This window comes from Rhinopithecus roxellana, chromosome 12 (assembly GCF_007565055.1).
Source record: "Rhinopithecus roxellana isolate Shanxi Qingling chromosome 12, ASM756505v1, whole genome shotgun sequence".
Lineage (NCBI taxonomy): Eukaryota > Metazoa > Chordata > Mammalia > Primates > Cercopithecidae > Rhinopithecus > Rhinopithecus roxellana.
In genome coordinates, this window is record NC_044560.1 from 13558736 (window position 1) to 13585843 (window position 27108).

The 27108-nt window shown below is 44.7% G+C and overlaps 1 protein-coding gene across 3 annotated transcripts in view; it reads left to right on the forward strand.

Moving 5' to 3' along the window:
• The first annotated feature begins 9275 nt into the window (after positions 1 to 9275).
• RCAN3 (RCAN family member 3) overlaps positions 9276 to 27108 on the forward strand; it is a 35905-nt gene continuing 18072 nt past the window's right edge. The window contains exons 1-2 of one of the 3 annotated variants that reach the window (XM_030912650.1): positions 9276 to 9388; positions 21127 to 21374. In XM_030912650.1, coding sequence (XP_030768510.1) covers positions 21180 to 21374 — 195 coding nt within the window. In that variant the 5' untranslated portion in view covers positions 9276 to 9388; positions 21127 to 21179. Of the gene's footprint in view, positions 9389 to 9815; positions 10099 to 10432; positions 10570 to 21126; positions 21375 to 27108 lie in introns of those variants that run through there. The other 2 variants (XM_030912649.1, XM_030912651.1) reach the window with 2 other exon arrangements.

Below are 27108 nucleotides of genomic sequence, written 5' to 3' on the forward strand. Positions count from 1 at the left end.
CTGTACTAAATTGTATATATATGAAGCAGTGGGTTCTTCCATTATTAACGTTAGAACCACTGGAAATAGTATTTAAGTTTGAGGCTTACCTTGACTTATGTTGGTGTTACATCTTGATAAATCCTGTCTCCAAAAAAAGAAAGTAAAGGTCATGATTAATCAGCCTTCAGCAAGCTAAGAGATCATAAAGTACAAGATCAATACACTGTATACAAATAATTGTTTTTTGAGACAGGGTCTCACCCTGTCACCCAGGTTGGAGTGCAGCAGTGTGATCACAGCTCACTGCAGCCTCAACCTCCCACCTCAACCTCCCATCCTCCTACCTCAGCCTCTTGAGTAACTGGGACCACAGGTATAACCTGTCACTATGCCCAGGCTAATTTTTTTTTTTTGTAGAGATTAGGGGGTTGCCATGTTGCCCAGGCTGGTCTTGAACCTCTGGGCTCAAGTGATTCTCCCTCCTGGGCCTCCTCAAGTGCTAGGATTACATGGGTTTTTTGTTTGTTTTGAGACAAGGTCTCAAAACACAGTCACCCAGGCTGGAGTACAGTGGTGCAACCATGGCTCACTGCAGCCTTGACCTCCTGGGCTCAAGCAATGCTCCCACCTCAGCCTCCTGAGTAGCTGGAAGCAAAGGTGCGTGCCACCACACCCAGCCAATTTTTTTTATCTTTTGTAGAGACAAGATTTCACTGTGTTTACCCAGGCTGATCTCGAACTCCTGGAGCCAAGCAATCCTTTTCCCTCGGCCTCCCAAATGGTTGGGATTACAGGCATGAGCCACCACTCCTGGCCAAATAAAAATTTTAAAACATCTTTATATCAAAAAAAGAAAATTTTCAAAAGGGAAATTATGAAGAGAAAATTTTCAACAAATCTAATCACAGGGTTACTGTCCACAGTGTATAAGATGTTCTTATAAACAAACAATGCTAATAGTTCAGTGGAAGCATGGACAGAGAACCCGGGCAGATCTCAAATGAAGCACATGAAAAATCAAGCTGTCATGTTTGGGAAGGTTTTTTGTTTTTTGGGTTTTTTTTTTTTGGCCTATCAATCAGGAAAGGCATTTATAACTAAATACAGTAACAACCTTTTTGAAATGCATTTTGTCATTTTCCAATAAGAGTTTTTTTAAATGTTCGTGCCCCTTGCCTAGTAACTGCTTCTGGGAATCTATGCTGAGGAAATAATCATAAATGCAACAGCATATTTTACATATAAAGGTATTATTCATTGTATGGTTAATCATGTAAGAGAAAATTGGAATGAAACTTTGATTACAACAATAAGGAAATAATTAGATAAATAACAGAACACACAATGCAATATTATGTAGTCATTAAAAAATTTAAATAGTATTTTAAAGCACAAGATAATGTTTGCAATATGTTAAGTGAAATAGATAGGAGACCCAAATTGGCTGATTAATGGTATACTAATCTTACCCAAAAAATTGGAGAAAAACACTCTATACTAAAATATTGAATAGTGACTCTGAACTCCAAAAATCTAAGACAGTCCTCAGTTAATTTAGAAAGTTTATTTTGCCAAGGTTGGGCCTGGTGCGGTGGCTCACGCCTGTAATCCCAGCACTTTGGGAGGCCGAGGTGGGCAGATCACGAGGTCAGGAGATTGAGACCACCATGGCTAACACAGTGAAACCCCGTCTCTACTAAAAATACAAAAAAATTAGCTGGGTGTGGTGGCGGGCACCTGTAGTCCCAGCTACTAGGGAGGCTGAGGAAGGAGAATGGCATGAACCTGGGAGGCGGAGCTTGCAGTGAGCCAAGATTGCACCACTGCACTCCAACCTGGGTGACAGTGCGAGACTCTGTCTCAAAAAAGAAAAAAAGTTTATTTTGCTAAGGTCGAAGACACATGCCTGTGACATAGCCTCAGGAGGTCCTGACAACATGACAACATGTACCCAAGGTGTCAGAGCACACTTTGGTTTTATACATTTTAGGGAGTCACGAGACATCAACCAACATATGTAAGATGAACATTGGTTGGTCTGGAAAGGCGGGACAACTTGAAGTGGGGAAGAGGCTTCCAGGTCATAGGTAGATAAGAGACAAATGGCTGCATTCCTTTGAGTTTCTGATGAGCCTCTCCAAAGGAGGTAATCAGATATGCATTTATCTCAGTGAGCAGAGGGGTGACTTTGAATAGAATGGGAAACATGTTTGCCCTGAGCATTCCCAGCTTGACTTTTCCCTTTAGCTTAGTGATTTGGGGGATCCAAGGTATTTTCCTTGCACATGACTATCTCTGGATCCTGGGATTGTACGTGATTTGAATTTTTTTTTATTTATCTTTTTGTTTTCAAATGTTCTATAAAGGCCAAGTCCAATTTTTATGAGAAAATTTTAAATATCAAAAATCAACATGACTCATCTCCCAACCAATGTTGGATGTGGTGCTGATAAGAAGTTTTACTCCTCCAGCAAACTATTGGATCGTGTTGCAACTCTCTTTTTGGGGGAATGGCTGACTTGCCAGGAATGGGAGACAAATGAGGGTGTTACCAGGGAGGCAGGTTAATTTAAGGCTCTTCAGGAAAAGGTACCATCTGTGATGCAAATCCTATAGGAGATCTAGAGTGTGTGGCAGAACATGAACTAAAATATCCAGCACACCCAGATGCATATTAATGAGTCTGAGATAGAGATCGATCGATTCCTAGAGTTAAAGCAGGCAGGCCTCTAGTTTCCCCTTCTTTATTTCTCACTGCATGCTCTCTCATGCAGCGATTTCTCTCCTCATCAGAAGCAGCTCCGTTTCCTCTCTCCCTTTCACTCCACTACATTTATTGTGCACTTACTACCTACCAGAACCAGATGTTGTTACAGGAGCTGGGAATACATCCATGAACAGACTAATCCCTGCCCACATGGAACTGATATTCTACTTGGGACTTAGGCATTAAACCAGTAATTGCATAATTATTTTATTAATTACAATTGTGATAGATGCTTTGAAAAAGTACTACAGGGAGCCATGGAATCATTTATGGTGAATATCAGTTGGGATTGTGTTTGGCTGCAACAGACACCTAACAAGATACAAGAATATTTCTTTACCATATGAAGGCAGTATAGATGGAGGAACCCAGGGCTGGTATGGCAGCTCTGGTGTCACAAGGGATACAGGCTCCTCATCTTTTGGATTCACCATCCTGACATGTGGCTTCCATCTTCAAGATTACCTCCTGGTCCGGAGTGGCTGCTGGAGCTCCAGCCATCATGTTCACATTGCAGTCTAGAAGAAAGAACTGCAAAAGGTTGGGCCAGGCGCGGTGGCTCATGCCTGTAATCCTAGCACTTTGGGAGCATGAGATGGGCGGATCACAAGGTCAGGAGTTTGAGACCAGCCTGGCCAACATGGTGAAACCCTGTCTCTACTAAAAATACAAAAATTAGCCAGATGTGGTGGTGCATGCCTATAATCCTAGCTACTCAGGAGGCTGAGGCAGGAAAATTGCTCGAACCTGGGAGGCGAGGTTGCAGTGAGCCTAGATCACACCACTGCACTCCAGCCTGGGTGATAGAGTGAGGCTCCATCTCAAAAAAAAGAAGCAAAAGGGTACCTCTGCCAGCCAAGTCAGCCTCCCTCTGCTCATATCTCACTGGGCAAAAGTAAAATTTTCCTTGTAAACGGATTATAAACCAGCTCATGTTTCCTGAGCATCTGCAATGTGTCTGGCACTTTACAAAACAACTTTGCAAGGCAGGTATCATCGATTCTATTTAACTTTGGGAGGCTGAGGTGGGAGGGTCAGTTGAGCTCAGGAGTTTGAGACCAGCCTGGGCAACAAAAATGAGACCTTGCTTGTAAATTATAAAAATAATAATTGGCCGGGCGCGGTGGCTCAAGCCTGTAATCCCAGCACTTTGGGAGGCCGAGACGGGCGGATCATGAGGTCAGGAGATCGAGACCATCCTGGCTAATACGGTGAAACCCCGTCTCTACTAAAAAACACAAAAAACTAGCCGGGCGACGAGGCGGGTGCCTGTAGTCCCAGCTACTCGGGAGGCTGAGACAGGAGAATGGCGTAAACCCGGGAGGCGGAGCTTGCAGTGAGCTGAGATCCGGCCACTGCACTCCAGCCTGGGCGGCAGAGCAAGACTCCGTCTCAAAAAAAAAAAATAAAAAATAAAAAATAAATAAATAAATAAATAAATAAATAAATAAAATAATAATTAAAAAATCCATTGTAACAGATGAGAAAAGTAAGGCTTCACAGGCTTAAAGAACTTGCCCAAAAATCACACAACCAGTCAGTGGTAGAGCTGACTTCCTGGAGCCCGTACTCTTTCCATTGCCTTCCCATCAGCAACTAAAAACGAAGCAAGAAAGTTCCTCAGATGTGTCATAGACTATATTTAAAGAAAGGTCACTTTTTTCCTATTTAAAATGCATTAAACAATGCAACCAATTAAAAGAAATTAGATTAGTACAAAAGCAGGGACTCGGTTTGTTTTGTTCACTGCTATATTCCCAATGCCTAGAACCGTGTCTAGTAAACATACTGGCATGGGAAGAACATTTCCATAACCCCTGAATGTTCTGTGCCCCTTTCCAGTTAATCCCTACCCTCAGAAGCAACCGCTATTCTGATGCTTATTACCATACATTAGTTTTGCCTCTTCTTGACTTTCATATAAATGAAATCATACATCTATGCTTTTTGACTTCTTTTGCTCAACAATTGCTTTTGAGATTTATCCGTTATGTATCGGTATTTCTTTTTTTTTTTTTTTTTTATTGCTGTGTAGTATCATATTGTTTGAATATACCATGGTTTTCTTATCCATTCCTCTTACGGGCATTTGGGATATTTACAATTGGAGAACAGTATGAGTGAAGATCTTTTTTTTTTTTTTTTTTTGAGACGGAGTCTCGCTCTGTCGCCCAGGCTGGAGTGCAGTGGCGCGATCTCGGCTCACTGCAAGCTCCGCCTCTCGGGTTCACGCCATTCTCCTGCCTCAGCCTCCTGAGTAGCTGGGACTACAGGCGCCCGCCACCGCGCCCGGCTAATTTTTTTTTTTTGTATTTTTAGTAGAGACGGGGTTTCACCATGGTCTCGATCTCCTGACCTTGTGATCCGCCCGTCTCGGCCTCCCAAAGTGCTGGGATTACAGGCGTGAGCCACCGCGCCCGGCCGAGTGAAGATCTTTTGTTGTTTTGTTTTTGTTTTTGTTTTTTTGAGATGGAGTCTCACTCTGTTGGTCAGGCTTGAATGCAGTGGCACAATCTTGGCTCACTGCAACCTCTGCCTCTCGGGTTCAAGCCATTCTCCCACCTCAGCCTCCCGGGTCACTGGGATTACAGGTGCCCGTCACCATGCCTGGCTAATTTTTGTATTTAATTATGTTGCCCAGGCTGGTCTCAAACCCCTGACCCCAAATGATCCACCCACTTTGGCCTCCCAAAGTGCTGGGATTATAGAGGTGAGTCACTGCACCCAGCCAAGATGTTAAGAGCATTCTTGTACCAGCCTGTTTTTTTGGTAGACATTTGCCTAGGTTTCTCGAGTCTACATCTAGGAGTGGAATTTCTGGGTCATAGGGTAGGTGTACATTTAGCTTGGTAAACTGGCAGTTTCTAAAAACAGTTGCATCTTTTTACATTCCACCAGCAATGTATGTGAGATAGAGATCTTTTGCCACTTGTATTATTTTCATAGCACAGCTCCAAAACAAACCTAATAAAGATTTGTTAGGATATTTACTGTTAAATCTACTCAAATAAGAATAAGAAAATCTGAAATGAAATCGCCGGTCTAGAAATTCTCCTGAAAGGCAAGAGGTGTGCTACTCGGGATCTGTGGCATCATCTGAGAGGTTCTGCTTAAGTTTTCCAGGGCAGCGAAATGCTTAGCAACCTGGGCATAGGTTTCAACGGATTGAGCCACAGGGATCAATTTCTCTTTTTCTCAGCCTGTAACTCAAACCTCACATGAGATGGAGGAAATGTGAAACTGTGTCAAGTTCATTCATAACAAGCATTTATTACCCACCGTGTGGTCATCACCTCGCTAGACATGATGGTAAAGAGGAAGGATGTGGAAGATTCTGTTCTTATTCTCAATGTTATCGAGTTGCTTACAATCTAGATGATAGGTACAAGATGGCAACTCTTCCTCTGTTCACCATGGAAAGGCTGGTGTTTGTTCTTCTAGATTCTACCTTTTGCCTTTTCTGTGTTCTATTCTACATGCGCTCCCGGGATCATTTCATCTGAGCCCGTGGTTTCAACTGACTACCGCGCCTCCGTCCCAAATCACTACTCATTGAGCTCACTCCTAGGCTCCAGATGCATGTTTTCCAACTGCTTCCATCCTCAGCTCCTCTCTACCACTCATAATTTACATACAATTCCTCAGTAAACTGTGTTAACACTGCCTCTGAGATAGAGCCAGAATCCTACCATTTCTCATTGCTTCCCCCATCATGACCCTGTCCAAGCCACAGTCATCTCTGGTCTGCACTTGTGGTGATATTTCTTCCAAACCAATATCACTACAGTAGTGCTGTTGCCTGCCCTTGATTCATTCCCCTTTCTTTTGGTAATAGAAACTTGGATCTCCTTTGGTGAATGTAACCATCAGCATCCCAGCAGATGATTAATCTAAAGTGGGTTTAGTAAAGGTTCCATACAGATGTGTGGGCAGGGTTGAGGGAAAAAGCAGGTCTGATGGTGTGATACACTGTGGCAGGCAACAGGGGGGAGCCATTATCACCTCCAGGGTGGATAATTCTGGAGGTGGAGAAAGGAGAATTAACTAGAACTAGGAGAGAGTACCTGTGTGAAGAAGGCCAGTTGACAGAAGCTTCAATAAATGCACGTAGCCAACCTGCAGCAACCCAGAAAGGCAGGGGCCAGAGGAATAAAACCCTTACGTTCCTCCTCCTCCAACCCTTGGGTCTCATTTCCAATGTCTTCTATTTGGTGAATTCAACTGTAAGTCAGAGGACAAGGGACCTGTGGAAGCAATCCATGCAGGTTGGCCTCTTGAGGCTCAAATCAGGAAGGAAAAGGGTGGAGAGTAGATCTGGAAGGGCCAACAGAAATGGTCTAGCACAGGAAGCCAGCTCTCCCCAAATCTCAGCCCATGCGATTTGAGAGGAGCTGTCAGAATGTTCCATGCTCCTTCTCAGGAGAGTGGTTTAGTGATGCATGGGTAACACAAGTTAGACCAATGAGATGTAGTCCTGGGACTTTTGTTGACAGCATCAGGGAAAAGAAACTCCCTTTCTGCTGGAAAGGGTGTGATTTGAAGTTGTAAGCAGCCATTCTGCCATCTCATGGGGAAAAGGAAGCCTAAGAATGAAAAGTCAACAGGAAATAGAGTCAAGAAATGGAGAGAAAAGACTTAATCCTGATGTCGTAGTTTAAGCCCCTGAATCCAGCCATGCCTGAAGCCCCAAACTTTTCTGTTATGTGAGTCAGTGCATTCCATTTGCTGCTTAACCCAGTCTGAGTGATGTATTCCATGAAAAAAAAAAAAAGAAAATCTTGAATAATACCGGACAATGTGAACTCCGTTCCCTGGCCCATCATGTAGATTGCTCACTTCTTCCTCTGCTTTGTCAGCGCGTCGCCAATGTCTCAAATAGTGCACATCTACAATTGTGTCACAATCACTGTCTCCCCTATCTGTGGGCTCCTCAGGTGGCGGATCTGTATGGGCCTTACCCGTGCAAGCCCAAAACCCGCACAGGGCCTAATACCTCAGGGAAACTCAGTTAAACAAACTAACCTGGTTGTTTGACTTAGGATCTCTCAAGGCCATTTTTGTGTGTGTGTGTGTGAACGTGCATCAGACATCTCCAGGCAGGGCTATGGAATGCAGCTGTTTCCAATCTCATGTGATGTGAAAACTCAATTTTTTTGGCCAGGTGCAATGGCTCATGCCTATAATCCCAGCACTCTGGGAGGCCAACACAGGAGGACTGCTTGAGTTCAGGAGTTCAAGACCAGCCTGGGCAACATAGTGAGACCTCATCTCTACAAAAAATAGAAAAATTAACCAGGCATGGTGGCATGCACCTGTAGTCCCAGCTACTCAGGAGGCTGAGGTGGGAAGATCGCTTAAGCCTGGATGGTTGAGGCTATGATTGTGCCACTGCACTCCAGCCTAGGCAACAGAGCAGACCTCATCTCAAAACAAACAAAACAAAACAAAAAACCCTCAACTTTTGCAAAAGTTGCTGTGTTAGAGGAATTTAGAGAAAAAAAAAATTACTGCAGTCCTTAGGGTGACTTTGACAAAAGAAGCAGTTTGCAATCAATATTAGTTAAACGAATGAAAGTGAAGAACTTAGTTAAGACAAGACGGGGAGCAGGAGCAGCAGGGTTGGAGGCAGCAGGAACCAGGAAGGGTGATCTGCTGGGTATACCTCTGTGACGGTGCTGGGCTCAACTGCTGGAGAGCCCTTGGGGTCATAATCCAACCCCGATTCCTCAGTTTACATCTAACAGGGATTAGATGTGCTGTACACATTTTAGTCCATCTTCCTGCCCCATGATGCAGGCACTGAGTGCCTTTGATGTTAACCTTCACTGTGCCTCACTTTGCCTCTGAAAGGCCTTGAGTGGGTAGAGCTGATTTTCTTCTAACTGCACTGCACATTCCTTTTTTTTTCTTTTGAGACGGAGCCTTGCTATGTTATCCAGGCTGGTCTGACTCCTGGCCTCAACCCATCCTCCCACCTCAGCCTCCTGAGTTGCTGGGACTATGGGTGCGCACCACCGCGCGGCTGCGGGTCCTTGGAGGTAGGAGCTGAGCCCAGTTATTTTCCCTGCTCTGTGACCCTGCTTCCCTCTCTGCAGGCTAAGGGAGGAGACACCAGCTGCCTTCCAAGTTGTGCTCAGGAGCTTTGTCATCATAGTTGTTATTGGTAATAATAATACTTGCCAATGTAAGCCTCGGTTCTACCACTGAAACGCGCTGAACAGTTTAGACCCCGGCTCTTCCCTTTGCCTAATAGTTGTAATCATGTCCCATGGTCTCCTAGGGCGTCAGAGACAAGCAAGCAAGACAGCATGGAAGCGTTTTTACACGAAAAAGAAAGCATTATACATGTGAATTGTACGACAACGGTAGATAGGGCATAGGGTGAAGAGGAGTAAGAGGAGGAGGGAGAGCGGGAGGAGCGAGAAGAGCACGAGTGGGGAGGAGGGGAGGGGAGGGGAAGGTGTGGGAAAGGGGAAGAGGGTTGTACCCGCCAGGGCGGGACCCAGCCTGTGCCGTCCCACACCTGGTGCTAGCTCCAGCTCAGGTACTTGAGGCCGCCTCTCCTCGGGCAATGAGGCGCCGGGAAGTCCCCCGCATCTGATAATACCCGGGCCGCCGGTTGCCGGGAGGTGAACCGAGGTAAACTCGCCGCGCGCGGGGCGCAGTGTACATAGTAACCAGCCCTGAGTAAACGTTCGTCATATTCCTATGAGCTGCCCCGGAGACTGTCCTACGGGGCTAGCAGGAAAAGGAGATCGGCTCTCTCCGCTCCCGGTGGAAAACGAGAAGGTCGCCAGAGGTCCTGTTTTGGGGGGATCTAAAGCCCCTGCCCCAGCGCTACAGCCCAAGCCCCCTACAGGCTGGGGACCAAGGACCCGGAGGAGCGGAAGAAGGGAGCGCGCGCGCGGCGAGACACCCCCACCCCGGCCCCCGCGCGCCCCCGCGCGCCCCCGCCCCGGCCCCGGCCTCGGCCCGGCCTCCGGCGCCTGCGCCGCCGTGCGCGCGCACTGCCAGAACAGGAGGGGACGAGGCGGGCGCGCGCAGGGGCCCGGGAGCGCGCGCGGCGCCGGCAGCCTAGCTCAGCCGGGACACCGCCCTAGTCCGCGCCTAGGCTGCCGCTCTCTCCGGCGTAGAGGGCGTGGCGGCGAGGGTGCTGCTGCCCGCGGCTCCTGGCTTTGCCCTCGGCCCCGCCTGCCGCCTGCCAGGCTCTCGGAGGCCCCACAGCTCGCGGCGCCCGGCTCCCCGCAGACCCGTCGGGCCGCCAGGGCTCGTCCGCCGCCCTCCCGGCTCTGGTCCTGCGGCGGCGGGGCGTGCCGGTGAGGCTCCTTGGCGCCCGCCCTCTCCAGCAGGTTTGCACCCAGCGCGGGGCGGGGGTGGGGCGCGGGGCGGGGGCGGGGGGCGTGAAAAGTTAAAAATAAAAAAAAGGAAGAAGCCACCCCCAGAAGCCCGGGAGGGGTGGGAGCCCCGAGCCGCGGGACCCAGAGATGCTGGGTCGTCGCAGCGACGTCGCCTCCCGCCGCACCCTTCTCGCGCGCGGGGTCTAGTCTGGCAGCCTCGAGGGTGGTGTCCTGGAAAATAAAACAAAAGTGTTTTGTCTTCTCCACCAACGATTTTCTCCCACCAAATGTTTGACTTTTTGAAAAGCCGACAGGCCCAGCCTGCCTCTGAAGGCAGGAGCAGTGCATGGACGCCTGGAAGGTGGAAGCCCCCTGTCTTTCTCCCTTGCCCCGCTGCCCCCACGGTGCGTGGATCACTATCGCATCAGTGACTCCCTAACTTCTTGAAACTTGTCTGTCTGCTTCTGTCCGCCGCCTGGACAGGTAGGGCAGGAGTGATCTGTTCCAGATTGATTCGTCTAGCTTCCGTGCAAAATCTGATCATCTCCTTTAGAGATTAGGATTCTAGTGTAGGAAGCAGTCCAGATCCGTGTTTCAGATACAAACAAGGATTATTTAAAGTGATGTTTTCCTGTAGTGCTGAAAGCCAAAAATATTTGCTTCCACTTGTTGGAAGCCACTGAGGACACCACATTTATTTGAACTTTTCATAGAAGTCTCTGATGTACTATTTGGCAAAAGAAGCAGTTGATTTATCGGTAGCTGTGATTACATACGATGTAAAGTAATTTGTTCTAAGACTGTTTCATTGGCTTTAGTTCAATATCTTAAGCTCTGTAAACACGTAATTCAGCAGCTAGATATGCATCACACAAATGTGTTCTTTTTGGTGGGGATTTAAATTGATCTTCTAGAAATGGGCTTTCCATGCAGAAAGACTGTGAAAAGCCTGAAAACTGAGTCTCTTTGTTAGCCAGGTCATCAGCTTTACATTTTACTGCATTGACAAGCCTTGCCTTTTTTCTTTTCTTTTCTTTTCTCTTTTCTTGTCCTGTCCTGTCCTGTCCTGTCCTTTCCTTCTTTTTGAGGCATAGGCCTGGCTCTGTCACCCAGGCTGGAGTGCAGTGGTGCAGACACAACTCACTGCAGCCTCAACTTCCCAGGATCAAGTGATCCTCCCACCTCTAAGCGTCCCGAGTAGCTGGGACTGCAGGTACCGGCTAATTTTTTGTAGAAATTGGGTCTCACCATGTTGCCTGGCTGTTCTTGAACTCCTGAGCCCAAGCCTTCCGTCCACCTCTGCCTCCCAAAGTGCTGGGATTACAGGCATGAGCCACCGCGCCCGGCCTAGACCTTTTTTCTTAGCCTGGAAACAGATTTCAGTGCTTTTCTAGGAAACAAGATTTTTCCTGCTGTTGAAATATAACGTTTGTAAAGGTTTCAAACGTGAACATTAGGTAACAGACAAGATCAGATTTTGTATGGTGTTAGAGTTGTTGGTTGAAGGACTTAAAACATGAAAAGAAGGACTTAAAACATGAATTTCCGTGAACTGGAAATTCATTAGCCTGACGCCTGTGAAATAATGGAAGCTCTGAAGTTCAACACCATTTGTTACTTAGAAAAAAAAACCACAGAAGGTGGAGGTAGGACAGCAGTCTCCACTTTCTCCCTAGAATGTAGAGGTTCTATCCAGGGGAAAGGAATTACACACAGCACAACAAATAGCATCAGTCTTATCTATCTCAACTTCAGTTATTATTTAAAGCCTGTTGTTTTCATGTGTTTTGTAGGCTGGTTGTTGTTGTTGTTTATTTCTATCTGTCTCTTGCTAACAAATTCCTGGTGGAGTGGAACCTCAATTTTAACAGGGCTAATTCTAGGTTGTCTGTGAAAACAGGACATGGGTCACTGAAGCATAAAAAATACAAAAATCAGATCTTCACCTGTTTTAGTTTACCGTCGCACTAAATTTTTCTTACACGCAGCTGCTAAAAAATAGTACAGTTCTACGTGTAAGTGGTAAATGAGTAGAGAATAGAAGGTAGGGCTTTGTGATAGCCGTTTGGAACTTCCCATTGATGGTTCTAAGTGGCTTTTCGTTGTTGTTTTTGTTTTCTTTTTCTTTTCTTTTTTTTGAGATAAGTTCTTCTGTTGCCCAGGCTGGAGTGCAGTGGTGCAAACACAGCTCACTGCAGCCTTGGCCTCCCAGGCTGAAGTAGTCCTCCCACCGCAGCCTCCTGAGTGGCTGGGACTACAGTTGTGCACCATGTATTTTTTTTGCAGAGACGGGGTTTTGCCATGTTGCCCGGGCTGGTCTTGAACTCTGGAGCTCTGGCAGCCCGCCTGCCTCCACCTCCCGAAGTGCTGGGATTACAGGCATGAGCCACCACACCAATCCAGGTGTTTCGTTTTGTTTTTTAACTTAGTTGAAATTTATAATTTAGAAGTTTATAAAAGGAACTTAGTAGCCCAAAGCACCTGTGTTTATTTTATATATTTTATACATTTTATGTATTTTATTTTGTTCATTTTATAAATACGGAAAAGCCAAGTGATTTTTCCCGAGGTTATTCAGCAGGACGCTTGTAGAGCTGATAATGGAGCACTTGTTTGCTTCCAGTATTGCTTGCTAGCATTTTTAACACATACACAAAGTAAAAAGTGCTTCTAGCTAAGATATTGAAATGTTCACCAAGTTGGGAAGCTTATTAATTTGAAAAATTATTATTTTAATCCTGGAGGAGAAAGAATTTGCCTTTTCCTGATCAGAACAGAAAATGCAAGATCCATGCCATGTGCTTGACATTTTGCCTTGATAGATGACTTTTATCACAGGCTTGTTGTGGCAGACCAGATGGTCATGCTACTTGGAGTTTTTCCACTCATTTGATATTTCCATGAAGAAACAATTTGCCAGAAGCCAGCCGCAGTTACAGTTGTGCTGAAGATGATGGGAAACCTGGATTAGCACAGACTTTTGCTTACAGGAGCTGGAGGATATTGGTTCAGCCTGCTCTGCTGGGCCAGTCAGGAGTTCCCTGGATTGGTAAACTGAGGAACAGTTGAGTCTTGTGATGGTTGGAGCGGAGCGGTAATCATACCACTGCACTCTAGCCTGGGTGACAGAGACCCTGTCTCTAAAAAAAGAAAAAAGAAAGAAATATAGATATCTTGGGACAAAGGCCAATAATTTGACAATAATCTAAAAAAAAAAATGGAAGGAAAATAGCTAAGACGTTATTAGGATAACTGACAAAATTTGAATCCAGATTATGCATTTGACAAATTATGTATTAGATAATAGTATTATATCCATGTTAAATTTTCTATTTTTGATAAATAGCTTATGGGTTATGTAAGAAAATTATCTTGTTCTTATACACTGAAGTATTTGGAAGTAAAAGGGGTATGTTCCATCTTTCAATGGCTCAGGAAAATGCACGTCTGTAAAAATAGAGAAAGATAAAGCAGACGGACAAAACAGGAGGAATTAGTGACTCTGGGTAAAGGATACAGCGTACCCGAGTTCCTCGTGCTGTTCTGATAACTTCTGTTTGAAGTTATACCAAAAAAAAAAAAAAAAAAAAGGTACTCAAAATTGAAGGTAGAAAACAGGAAATGAAGGTGTGACATTCTAAGAATTTTTTTTTTTTTAAGTCAGGTGAAGGATTGTTTCCTGTGTTCTGTTTTTTAAAATCTTTTTATGGGTTAGACGAGGGAACTTGAAACAAACAAAAAAAAATCTTATCAAGAATAGGTTGACTTTCTCAAATTTCAAAATCGAGTCGGCCAGAGCTCCTCAACTTGTCAGCCCCCAAAAACCCAGGCACAGTATTTTCTTTGCGTCTTTTTAATGGGTTGGGAATAGGATAGAAACATCAGTGCCTCTAAGAGATAAGACACAAAGACAGCCCACCTTTAGAGATACTAAAAGTAAATTGCTTTGGTTTTATCATTTCCCTGCCTAAAAACCCACAATGGCATGCTGATAGTGACATGGTTTTTATGTCAAAACTCTGTACCCCTACTTTCTTGGCAACCTGGCCCATACCTGCCTTTTTGACTGTCTCAGGCCACCCCCACCAAACACCTTGCACCTTAGCCATGCCAGATCACGTGAACATGCGGGTCCTATTGTCTTCCTGCCTTTGTTCATGTCCTGCTGGCTTTGCATGGAATACCCCCCTTTCTTTTCCTCCTGAAATTCTGTTCATCCTTGAAGTCTCATCATCGCCTCCTTTGGGAAGCTATCTCTAATCCCATGCAGAATTCAATTTACCTGTGTCTGTGCTGACACATCAGTGGGGTCACCACAATGCTACCTGCTTTTATTCAGCCTCCCTTATTAAGCATACACTGTGAGCGGGAAACTGTGCCAGGGCCTGGGCTTCACAGATACAGTCTTGTAGCTAGGAGTGATTTGTAAACAAATAATCACAACATAAGTGTGTATAACAGAAAAATGAACCAAGCACTGTAAGAGCTAAGTCCACCTGCTAACTTTGTCTTGAAGAAAAGACTAATAGCCACAGTGAGATACAGTATCACTCCCTGCCCTGCTCCCCCAGGGCCCCTTTCCCGATTGGAGATTTCTGGCACAATAAATGAATAAGTTAAAAACGGTTGTTGTACCTGTGGGCCACCCAGATAGATATATTCAATAGAAAGTGAAAAATGCGGCTGGGTGTGGTGGCTCACGCCTGTAATCCCAGCACTTTGGGAGTCCGAGGAGGGTGGATCACCTGACATCAGGAGTTTAAGACCAGCCTGCCCAATATGATGAGACCCCATCTCTGCTAAAAATACAAAAAGTTAGCCGGGTGTGGTGGCAAGTGCTTGTAGTCCCAGCTACTCAGGAGACTGAGGCAGGAGAATCGCTTGAAACCTGGAGGCAGAGGTTGCCAGTGACCCAAGATCGTGCCACTGCACTCCAGCCTGGACAACAAGAGCGAAACTCTGTTTCAAAAAAAAAAAAAAAGAAAGAAAGAAATTGAAAAATACAAGACTAGAACTCAGGAGAGAGAGTGAATCCTGGTATATAAATTTGAACGTAGCTATATAAATCAGTGATTTTCAGGGTGTGTAGGCAGGAAAGACCAACAGGCAGATCACAGTCTCTTGGGGACATGGTACTTTTCCAAATTACCTATCCTTCTTATTGCTCAAGGTTCTGCTCTGGCTTCCCTCCCAACTTTGGTGCCATTCATCCTCTCTTAAGGTCGTTGCATGAAATGAGAGCCAGTATTGACAAAGGTGTGTGTGAACCACAGGGAGGCAGGAACTTGGTTGAGAACCTCTGGTGGTTAGGCAGCTAAATACTCCAGTGTGGATAAAATCACCCAGGAGAGGAAGATGAGGAAAAAAGGATGAGGATGTGGAGAAAGAGGAGGCAGTAAAAAAGATAGAGTTGGTGAGGAAGAAGGGCCAGGAAGAGCCAAGACCCAGAAGGCAGGGACACAGGGAGGTCCAAGAATGAGTGGAATAGGCAGGCTGGTCATGTGCTACAGATATAGGCTGAGACTTGACACTGGGTTTCAACTACAGGCTTGTTCGGGGATGTCGTGGGTTTTGTTACAGATCATTGTAACAAAGCCGGTCACACGAATTTTGGTTTCCCAGTGCATATAAAAGTCTTGTTTACACTATACTATAGTCTATTAAGTGTGCAATAGCATATGTCTTTAAAAAATGTATATACCTTCATTTAAAAAATACTTCGTTGCTGAAAAATGCTAACAATCGGCTGGTGTGGTGGCTCACACCTATAGTCCCAGTACTTTAGGAGGCTGAGGTGAGTGAATCACTTGAGCTCACCAGTTCGAGACCAGCCTGAGCAACATGGCAAAACCCCATCTCTACAAAGAATACAAAAATTAGCCGGGCATGATGGTGTGTGCGTGTAGTTCCAGCTACTTGGGAGACTGAGGTGGGAGGATCACCTGAGCCTGGGAAGGTCAAGGCTACAGTGGACCATGATTACGCCACTGCACTGGAGTCTGGGCAACAGAGTTAGACCCCCATCTCAAAAAATAATGCTGACGACTGAGTCGTAATCTTTTTGTAGGTGGAAGGTCTTGCCTTGAGGTTGATGGCTGCTAACTGATCAGGGTGGTGATGCTGTAGTTTGGGGTGGCTGTGGCAATTATTAAAATAAGACAACAACATTTCGTGACAGATTTCTCTGTAGTGTGTGATGCTGTTTGATAGCATTTTAACTACAATAGAAGTTCTTTCAAATTTGCAGCCAATCCTCTAATCCCTGCCATTGCTTTATCAACTAAGTTTATGGAATATTGTAAATCCTTTGTTGCCATTTCAATGATGTTTACAATATCTTCCCCAGGAGTAGATTTTATCTCAGGAGACCACCTTCTTTGCTCATTCACAGGAAGCCAACTCCCATCCATTCAAGTTTTGTTTGAGATTGCAGGAATTCAGTCACATCTTTAGGCTCCACTTCTAATTCTAGTTCTCTTGGTATTTCCACCACATCTGCAGTTATTTTCTCCTCTGATGTCTTGAACACCTCAGAGTCATTCATGAGGGTTGAAATCAACTTCTTCCCAACTCTTGTTGATGTTGCAATTTTGACCTCCTCCCATAAATCACGAATGTTCTGAATGGCATCTAGAATGGTGACTTCTTTCCAGAAAGTTTTCCATTTACTTTGCCCAGATCCATCTGAGGAATTGCCGTCTCTGGCAGCTGTATACTTACGAAATGTATTTCTTAAAATAGTAAGACTTGAAAGTCAGAGTTACTCCTTGATCCATGGGCCGCAGAATGGATATTGTGTTAGCAGACATGAAAAGAAATCTCCCTGTGTATTTCTGTCAGAGCTCCTGGGTGACCAAGCGCATTGTCAACTAGCAGTAATATTTTGAAAGGAATCTCTCTTTTTTTTTTTTAGCAGTAGGTCTCAAGAATGGGCTTAAAACATACAGGAAACCATACTGTAAACAGATGTGTGATCATCCAGGCTGTATTGTTCCGTTCATAGAGCATAGGCAGTGTAGATTTAGCACAGTTCTTAAGGGCCGTAGGATTTTTAGAATGGTGAATGAGCATTGGCTTTAACTTATAGTCATCAGCTGTGTTAGCCCCTAACAAAAGAGTCAGCCTGTTCTTCGAGGCTTTGAAGCCAGGCATTGACTTCTAGCTATGAAAGTCCTAGATGCATCTTCTTCCAATAGAAGGCTATTTTGTCTATATTGAAAATCTGTTGAGTGTGGCCACCTTCATCAGTGACCTTTAGCTAGATCTGCTGGAGAACTTGCTGCAGCTTCCACATCAGCACTTGCTGCTTCGCCTTGCACTTCTATGTTATAGAGACAGTTTCTTTCCTTCAGCCTCATAAACCAACCTCTGCTAGCTTCAGACTTTTCTTCTGCAGCTTCCTCAGCTCTCTCAGCCTTCATAGAAGTGAAGAGAGTTAGGGCCTTGCTCTGGATTAGACTTTGGTTTAAGGGAATGTTGTGGCTGGTTTGATCTTCTATCTAGACCACTCAGACTTTCCATATCAGCAATAAGGCTGTTTTTGCCTTTTTAACATTTGTGTGTTCACTGGAGTAGCACTTTCAATATCCTTTGGGAACTTTTCCTTTGCATTCACAACTTGACTGATTGGTGCAAGAGACTTAGCTTTCAGCGTCTCGGGACGAATCTTCCTCAGTAGGCTTAATCATTGCTGACTTTTGATTTGAAACGAGAGACTCACGAAGCTTCCTTTCACTTGAACACTCAGAGGCCATTGAAGGGTTATCAGTTGGCCTAATTTCAGTATTGTCGTGTCTCAGGGAGTAGGGAGGCCCAAGGAGAGGGAGAGAGTTGGGGGAATGGCCCCAGTCAGTGGAGCAGTTAGAACACCCACAACACATACTGATTAAGAACACCCACAGCCAGGTACCGTGGCTTATGCCTGTAATCCCAGCACTTTGGGAGCTGAGGTGGGCAGATCACAAGGTCAAGAGATCGAGGCCATCCTGGCCAATATGGTGAAACCCTGTCTCTATTAAAAATACAAAAAATTAGCTGGATGTGGTGGCGTACACCTGTAGTCCCAGCTACTCTGGAGGCTGAGAATCTCTTGAACCCGGGAGGTGGAGGTTGCAGTGAGCCAAGATCACCCCACTGCACCCCAGCCTGGTGACAGAGTGAGACTCCGTCTCAAAACAAAACACCCACAACATGTATTGGTTAAGGACACCTACATGTATTCATTTATTGAGAACACCCATGTGTATTGATTAAGAACACCCACAACATGTATTGATTAAGTTTGCCATCTTATATGGGTGCAGTTCATGGTGCCCCAAAACAATTACAATGGTAACATCAAAGATCACTGACCACAGATCACCATAACAAATACAATAATAATGAAAAGGTCTGAAATATTGTGAGAATTACCAGAGCATGTCAAACATGAAGTGAGCACATCCTGTTTGAAAATGGCACTGATAGACTTGCTTAATGCAGGGTTGTCATAAGCCGTCACTTTGGAAAAAATGCAGTTCTGTGTGATACAGTGACGCATGATAAAATGTAGGATGCCTGTTGGGAGGCCGTTGCCGTCCATGAGGAGGGCAGCTGCAGCCAAAAGGTAGTGCGGAGGCCAAACTACACCTAATTCAGGAGTGACTAGAGCAGAGGGAGCGCGGCAAGAAGATATCACATTTCCCAGGAGCTGGTAGGAAGGTGAAGGAGAATTAGGGCCAGTGTGAAGGGAGGGTAGAATCCAGATGGTAGGGCTTGCGGGAACACATATGTTTGCTGAGGAAGAGGAACAAGTGGAGAAGGAGGAATTGAAAGTATAGCTGACAGTTTGGGAGGCCGAGGTGGGCCAATAACTTAAGGTCAGGAGTTCGAGACCAGCCTGGCCAACATGGTGAAACCCTGTCTCTACTGAAAATACAAAAATTAGCCCGGCATGGTGGTGCATGCCTGTAGTCCCAGCTACTTGGGAGGCTGAGGCAGAAGAATGGCTTGAACCTGGGATGCGGAGGTTGCAGTAAGCCAAGATCGCACTACTGCACTCCAGCCTGGGTGGCAGGATAAAATTCTGTCTCAAAAAAAAAAAAAAAAAATTAAGTATAGCTGACAGCTGATGGAACGAAGTTCTTTAGGAGAGCGGGTGCTTACCATTGTTGAGGAGGAGAAATGCTGGCTTTGCTGGGAGTGCCTTGAGGGTAGGAACCATGTTCTCCTCACTCCCCAACACCAAGCAGTAGGCACTCAGAAAATGTGTATACAAATGGGTAAAGATTTTACTTCTTAGAAGTAGTCTTGATTAGTATTATAGAATACCAAAAACCCTCACTATTTTTATTCTATAATTACCATTCTGTATTGTACTGTGTATAAGCAATGTATTTGTGACCTTCTGTTCTTTGAAATAAAAGTGAAAAATCACAAATCAGGTGGTATTGAGGTAGTAATCATAATCACTTAGTTTGTCTGTGCCTGCTAGTTATTTCTCAAATTCTGCCCCTACATCTTGAAATGTGTCATGTCCAAGACTCTCTGCTTGGTGGATGTGATGTGCAATTCATTGGAAGAGGCAGACATGCACAGAAACAGTCTATGAGAGACAGATTCTGTCCTGTTATTCCACTCAGGGACACTGTCAGCTTCAGACATTTGCCTTAAAATTGGTTATTTTTTAAAGTTCAGAAAAAGGGGCTGGGCGCAGTGTCATGCTTGTAATCCCAGCACTTTGGGAGGCCGAGGTGGGCGGATCATGAGGTCTGGAGATGGAGACCATCCTGGCTAACACGGTGAAACCCTGTCTCTACTAAAAATACAAAAAATTAGCTGGGCGTGGTGGCAGGTGCCTGTAGTCCCAACTACTTGGGAGGCTGAGGCAGGAGAATGGTGTGAACCCGGGAGACAGAGCTTGCGGTGAGCCAAGATTGTGCCACGGCACTCCGGCCTGGGCGACAGAGCAAGACTTCATCTCAAAAAAAGTTCAGAAAAATGACATCTTTTTATTTTTTTAAATTTTTTGTAGAGGCAAGGTCTCACTATGTTGCCAGGCTGGTCTTGAACTCCTGAGCTCAAGTGATCCTTTGATCACTGCCTCAGCCTCCCAAAGTGCTGGGATTGGCCAGGTGTGGTGGCTCTCACCCGTAATCCCAGCACTTCGGGAGGCCGAGGTCTGCAGATCACCTGAGGTCAGGAGTTGGAGACCAGCCTGGCCAACATGGTGAAATCCCATCTCTACCAAAAAATATAAAAAATTAACCAGGCATGGTGGTACACGCCTGTAGTGGAGGCTGAGGCATGAAAATCGCTTGAACCCAGGAAGCAGAGGTTGCAATAAACCGAGATCGAGCCACTGCACTCCAGCCTGGGCAGCACAACACGACTCCATCTCAAAAAAAAAAAAAAAAAGTGCTGGGATTATAGGCATGAGCCATTGCACCTGGCTCTCTTTTTGATTTTCTGTGTTAAATTTTGCCTACTGCAAATATTTCAGATATTAACAAAGACTGAATTTATAGACAGCTTTTGATTCTGTGTAACTTAATTCTTTCAAGTGTATTCAAAAAGAACAAATTGGTTAGGAGAGGTACAGTCAGCTCATCATAGACCATATTTCAGGGTGCAGATGGTGAGAGAATTAGTGTGGGTTGTATTTGGCTGTGCCAGTTACACTGTTGTAGATGGAAAACCCCAAACAAATATGTGGAGGCTCTTCTGGTTCACATTTTTCTTTCTACTGCTTATAAACTGGAGTACATATTGATATGATCTCATTTTATATTACCCTTTTTTCCATAAGTTCACTAGAAAACGTTTTGCCTTTTTTCTTAATAAATCATTGCCAGTGAAATATGTTACATAAAATATGCTAAGCAAATCAAATTAGCGTATCTAGAATTCACTTATGAGGACTGAAATGCTTTGATTTAAATACTGAGTTAGCTTTCTAAATAAGATTCCTTCATTTGATGAATTGCAACCTGGAGACATTGATTGATTGGAACATTATTTGGCCTTCAGAGTTTTACCTCTGCATTTTCTTTTTTTTAACAGTGGGTGCCTGATCCTAGGACTATACAGACGGAAAAGGCCCACTTTGGAGGATAATGCTGAGGGACACTATGAAATCTTGGAATGATAGCCAGTCAGATCTGTGTAGCACTGACCAAGAAGAGGAAGAAGAGATGATTTTTGGTGAAAATGAAGATGATTTGGATGAGATGATGGATTTAAGTGATCTGCCTACCTCCCTTTTTGCTTGCAGCGTCCATGAAGCAGTGTTTGAGGCACGAGAGCAGAAGGTAGGCATCTATCCTCCCTTTCCCTGCATTTGTAGCATGTTGAATGTGTGTGGATTTGGGGAAACAGCATGACTGGTCCCTGACAAATTAAGTATAGAAAATGTATGTCCACTTTTAGGCTGGGCGCATTGGCTCACACCTGTAATCCCAGCACTTTGGGAGGCTGAGGCGGGCAGATCACCTGAGGTCAGGAGTTCGAGACGAGCCTGGGCAACATGTAGAAGCCCTGTCTCTACTAAAAATGCAAAAACTAGCCAGGTGTGATGGCGCACACCTGTAATCCCAGCTACTCGCAGGGCTGAGGCAGGAGAATTACTTGAACCTGGGAGGCAGAGGGTGCAGTGAGCCAAGACCATGCCACTGCTCTTAAGCCTGGAGGACAGAGCGAGACTCCGTCTCAAAAAAAAAAAAAAAAAAAAGAAAGTGTACGTCCACTTATAGATGTTGCCGCAGAATTTTTATTGTATTTTTAGAAGAGTGTCAGTCTGCAGCAGATAGGAAATGTTTCAAAACCAGTCCTTCTCCATAGACACTTTGAGAAGCACTGGCATTTAGTGAACTCTGAGTCAAGTCTTATTCAATCCATTTACTTATTTATTCACTTACTCATTTTCGGAGACTATAATTAAAGAAAACCTGGAGATCTTTAGCCGGGCTTCCTGTTACTTGGGAGTGCGTTCACAAAAGAAGGAATTCAGCATTTTCCTGGGGCTGATTTACCTAAAACCTATTAGGACTATTTATGATTTTGTCGTAACAAAATTGTTCACGTTTCTTGTATTAGTTCCTACAACTGGGGAAAATGATTGAGCTTATTTTAAAGATTCCTTTAGTTCATTTATTATTTACCTAGAAAGAGAGTTGTGTGTGTGTGTGTGTGTGTGTGTGTGTGTGTGTGTGTGTGTATTTTGTTTTTCCCCTTCATGACCTCACAAAAGGCTATGGGTCTTAGTCCCACAAAAGTAAAATAGCTCTGCCACTGGGATGTGTTTTCCATGTTCTGAGGCTTTTTCTCAAAACACTATTGCTGGCCCTTTAGTTTTCAGCCAATGCACCCAAAATATTTCCCTTCCAGTGACTTTCTTGGAGCAGAACTTCGATACCGTTTAACTCAGGACATACTTGAGTGCCTACACTGTGCCAGGCACTGGTGCCATTTGCTTCAGGGGATAGAGCGTGAGTCATGCAGCTTCTGTCTCATGGTGTCCAGCCCTGCAGCAAAATCAAGGCCAGGCAGCAGGGATGACAAGTAATTATGATATCAAATGGAATCTTAGTGCCTTTAGAAACACTTGAAAGTGGCCGGGCGTGGTCGCTCACGCCTGTAGTCCAAGTACTTTGGGAGGCCAAGGCAGGTGGATCACGAGATCAGGAGTTCTAGACCAGCCTGACCAACATGCTGAAACCCCGTCTCTACTAAAAATATCAAAATTGGCCGGGCGCGGTGGCTCAAGCCTGTAATCCCAGCACTTTGGGAGGCCAAGACAGGCGAATCACAAGGTCAGGAGATCGAGACCATTCTGGCTAACACGGTGAAACCCCATCTCTACTAAAAAATATGAAAAACTAGCCGGGCGAGGTGGCGGGTACCTGTAGTCCCAGCTACTCGGGAGGCTGAGGCAGGAGAATGGCGTGAACCCGGGAGGTGGAGCTTGCAGTGAGCCGAGATCGCGCCACTGCACTCCAGCCTGGGTGACAGAGCGAGACTCCGTCTCAAACAAAAACAAAAACAAAAACAAAAACAAAAATTATCTGGGCGTGTTGGCAGGTGCCTGTAATCCCAGCTACTCTGGAGGCTGAGACAGGAGAATTGCTTGAACCTGGAAAGCGGAGGTTGCAGTGAGCCAAGATCACGCCACTGCACCCCAGCCTGGGCAACAGTCTCAAAAAAAAAAAAAAAAGAAAGAAACACTTGAAAGTAGAGGGCCAGGCACGGTGGCTCGTGCCTGTAACCCCAGCATTTTGGGAGGTCATAGCGGGCAGATCACTTGAGCCCAGGGGTCCATGACCAGCCTGGGCAATATAGTGAGACCCTATCTCCATAAAATAAAAATAATAATTTAGAAAATGTATTGAGGTAAGGAAGGAGGAAGGATCACAGCCAGTTGGAATAAAAGATCTCACAGGGAGGTGGCATTGGAGAAGGGCTGTGAGAGCTGGGTTGGATTTTAGCAGGGAAGGGAAAGGGAATTTTGGCCACAGGGAACAAAATGAGAAAAGAGCTGAATTGGGAGAGTGTGGGCCATTTTGGGAGTAGCGAGCCATTCTGTGTGCTTAGCACATAGCTGATATGTGGCCAGAGTCAGAAAATCGGGCCAGAAGAGTAAGTATGGGGCTGCCCAGCACAACCCAGAGCTTGCCCTTTTGTGGGAGACGGTCGGAGGTTTTCTGAGCACAGAGCGGCCATCAGAGCTCCATGTCAGGAAGCTGAGCCCGCAGCACGTGGATGGTGGAGCGATGGGAGAAGAGGGCAGAGCAGGGAGCTCTCGGAGTGCACCCACCTGGAGATGACCCACCCGGAAGTGGAGCAGGGAAGGGGCTGCAGTCACCAGCTTGTGTCTTTCAGGGTTGTTTCATTTATAAACGCTGTTTGCTCTCCCAAGTCCAGTCATAAGTTAGACATTTTGAAATCATCCTTTTGAGTTTTCTCATGCTTTCTAAGAGCTCTAAGTTTTTATGTTATAAATAAGTTAACCTTGTTGTTTATTGTTGTAAAAAACCAGATGAATTGCCAATTTATGTTAAAATTATATACGTAGGAATTCTCTCAAGAAACCTCACAGTCTTTTCTATTTCTACCTTTTCTTTTTAACTGTAGCCTGGGAAATTTTTAACCTGCAAAAAGGGTGAGTCCTTGTTGGGTTTCAGTTCAGTTTTTAAACCATTTGGGGATTATATCTAACCTAAATTTATACTGGAAATCATCCCAGCAGGAATTCTAATAACAGCAGTTCAGTGGACTTCCTAGTAAATTGTATTGAATAACTTTAACAGTAATATCTGAAATGACTAAATATAAAATGTTTATATTATAGTTATCTATAGATCATCAATTGGATATAAAATATGGACAGAATCAAAGCCAGGCATGATGGCTTATGCTTGTAATTCCAGCACTTTGGGAGTTCAAGGCAAGAAGATTGCTTGAGGCCAGGAGTTTGAAACCAGCCTGGGCAACATAGTGAGACCCCATTCTATTAAAGAAATATTTTTTAAAATATGGGCAGAATCAAATGTTTCCTTTACATTTTTCTTCTATCAGTGTCTTATTTTGTTGTAGTTTCTCCTGAAATCACCTGTTTATTCAGGTTATCTATGAATGTGCAAAAAATAAAACAGTTGCTTTTGTTGAATTATAGGCAGAATAATCCTGATTGCAATGAAACACTTTAATTTCAAAAAATAATTTCTGGCTGGGTGCAGTGGCTCACATCCATAGTCCCAGCACTTTGGGAGGCTGAGGCAGGTGGATTGCTTGAACCCAGGAGTTCGAGACCAGCCTGGCCAACATAGCAAGACCCCATCTCTGTAAAAAAAAATTTTTTTTCCTAACTTGAAAAAATTTTTGTCTTCATAAGCTTCTAACTATTGGAGTAAGCTTTTACATTCTTCCAAACAATAGAGTAAATAACACAGGTGCTATTATCATGTAAAGGTAAATCTTTGCTCTAGATTGTTAGGTTTGGCTCTATGTTTTTATCAGTATTTCTTAATAGTGTTGGGGGGGATAATAAATCATAGGAAAATAAACTGTAAGAAAAATAGGTGGAGTAAAGGACTTACCTTTCAATGTATATTTCTCAGCTATAGGGTTGTTAATTTCATGCATGTGCTGTGCTAGTCAGTCACTCCATCAGGAGTGCGGCAGGCTTAGTGCTTCATTTTTCTTTGACAGATTTGGATTTGTCCCAGTGTGATTGTGTTCGCTTGTTTGTTTTTAACGCCAGTTTTTTTTTTCTCTGTCTTTTTGAAAAGCGACAGGGTCTTGCTCTGTCACCCAGGCTGGAATGTGGTGGTGTGATCATAGGTCACTGCAGCCTTGACCTCCTGGGCTCAACCAATCCTCGTTCCTCAGCCTCTCAAGTAGCTGGGACTACAGGCATGCACCAGCACATCGGCTAAGTTTTCATTTTTGTTTATTTATTTATTATTATTATTTTTGAGATGGAGTCTCACTCTGTCACCCAGGCTGGAGCGCAGTGGTGCAGTCTCAACTCACTGCAACCTCTGCCTCCCGGATTCAAGTGATCCTCCCACCTCAGCCTCCCAAGTCGCTAGGATTACAGGCATCCACCACCATGCTCGGCTAAATTTTTTGTATTTTTAGTGAAGACAGGGTTTCACCTGTTGACCAGGCTGGTCTCAAACTCCTGGCTTCAGATGATTTTTCTGCCTTGGCCTCCCAAAATGCTGGGACTACAGGTACATGCCACCACACCCAGCTAATTTTTGTATTTTTAGTGGAGATAGTTTCTCCATGTTGGCCAAGCTGGTCTCAAACTCCTGACTTCAAGTGATCTGCCCATCTCAGCCTCCCAAAGTGCTGATATTACAGGCATGAGCCACTGTGCCTGGCCTGATTTTTTTTTTAAGAGACAAGATCTTGCTATGTTGCCCAGTGTTCTGACACTGAATCCAGCAATTCTCAGGTGGGTTCTTACTGGCTCCCCAGCAAGGAGCCCCAGTTGCCCACAGAGGTGACAAGCTTGAAAACACGACCTGGAAGGACAGAGAATGGGCTTGCCCTCCTTCCCAGTGGCACTGTTCCCAGGCCTCCACTCTTGTCTCATGGGGTCGCTTCCCGAAACAAACAGTGTGTGTGCCTTTGCCTTGCCTTGCCTCTGCTTCTCCAAGGAGCCCAGGTTAGGCACAGGTAAAGCTTCCAAGTTTGGTTGTGGTTATTCCTCTTATGTAAGGTGCTGTCCCAGGCTCTCAAAATAAAAAAGGCAAATTTTAGGTTATGCAAAAAGGATAAAGACTAATATAAAAAACACCCACGTGCCCACCCAATTTAACAAATGAAATTTTACTAATACAGTTGAATCCCCTGTGTCTCCTCCCAGAGACAACCATCATCCTGAACTCAGGTTTCCCATTTTCCATGAAATCTGTAAACTTTAATAGGTTTAACCGTATGAAATTGCTCTATTTGTTGGTCAGAAGTGCAAATATCAGCACTTATTCTGATTTAGCCTGATACTCTGTGTGTATGTACACACACTTTTTTTTTTTTTTTTTGAGATGGAGTCTCACTCTGTTGCCCAGGCTGGAGTGCAATGGCGCGATCTCAGCTCACTGCAGCCTTCACCTCCTGGGTTCAAACGATTCTCCTACCTCAGGCTCCCAAGTAGCTGGGATTACAGGTGCCTGCCACTGCGCCTGGCTAATTTTTTGTATTTTTAGTGGAGATGGGGCTTCACCATGTTGGCCAGACTGGTCTCGAACTCCTGACCTCAGGTGATCCGCCCACTTCGGCCTCCCAAAGTGCTGGGATTTTAAATTGTCTGTATTTGAAGTCGACGTGATTTGTCTCTTTAGAAAGGAATCTATGTAAAAGCTGTTAGAGCGAATAAGTGAGTTTAGGAAGATTGTAGGATATGGGTTCAATGCACAAAATCAACTGTCTTTGTAACAGTAAACATTTGGAAATTGAAATATCTATAGATATTTCAAAAATCCCTAAATATATATACACACATATATTTATACAAATATGTATACACACACATGAGCG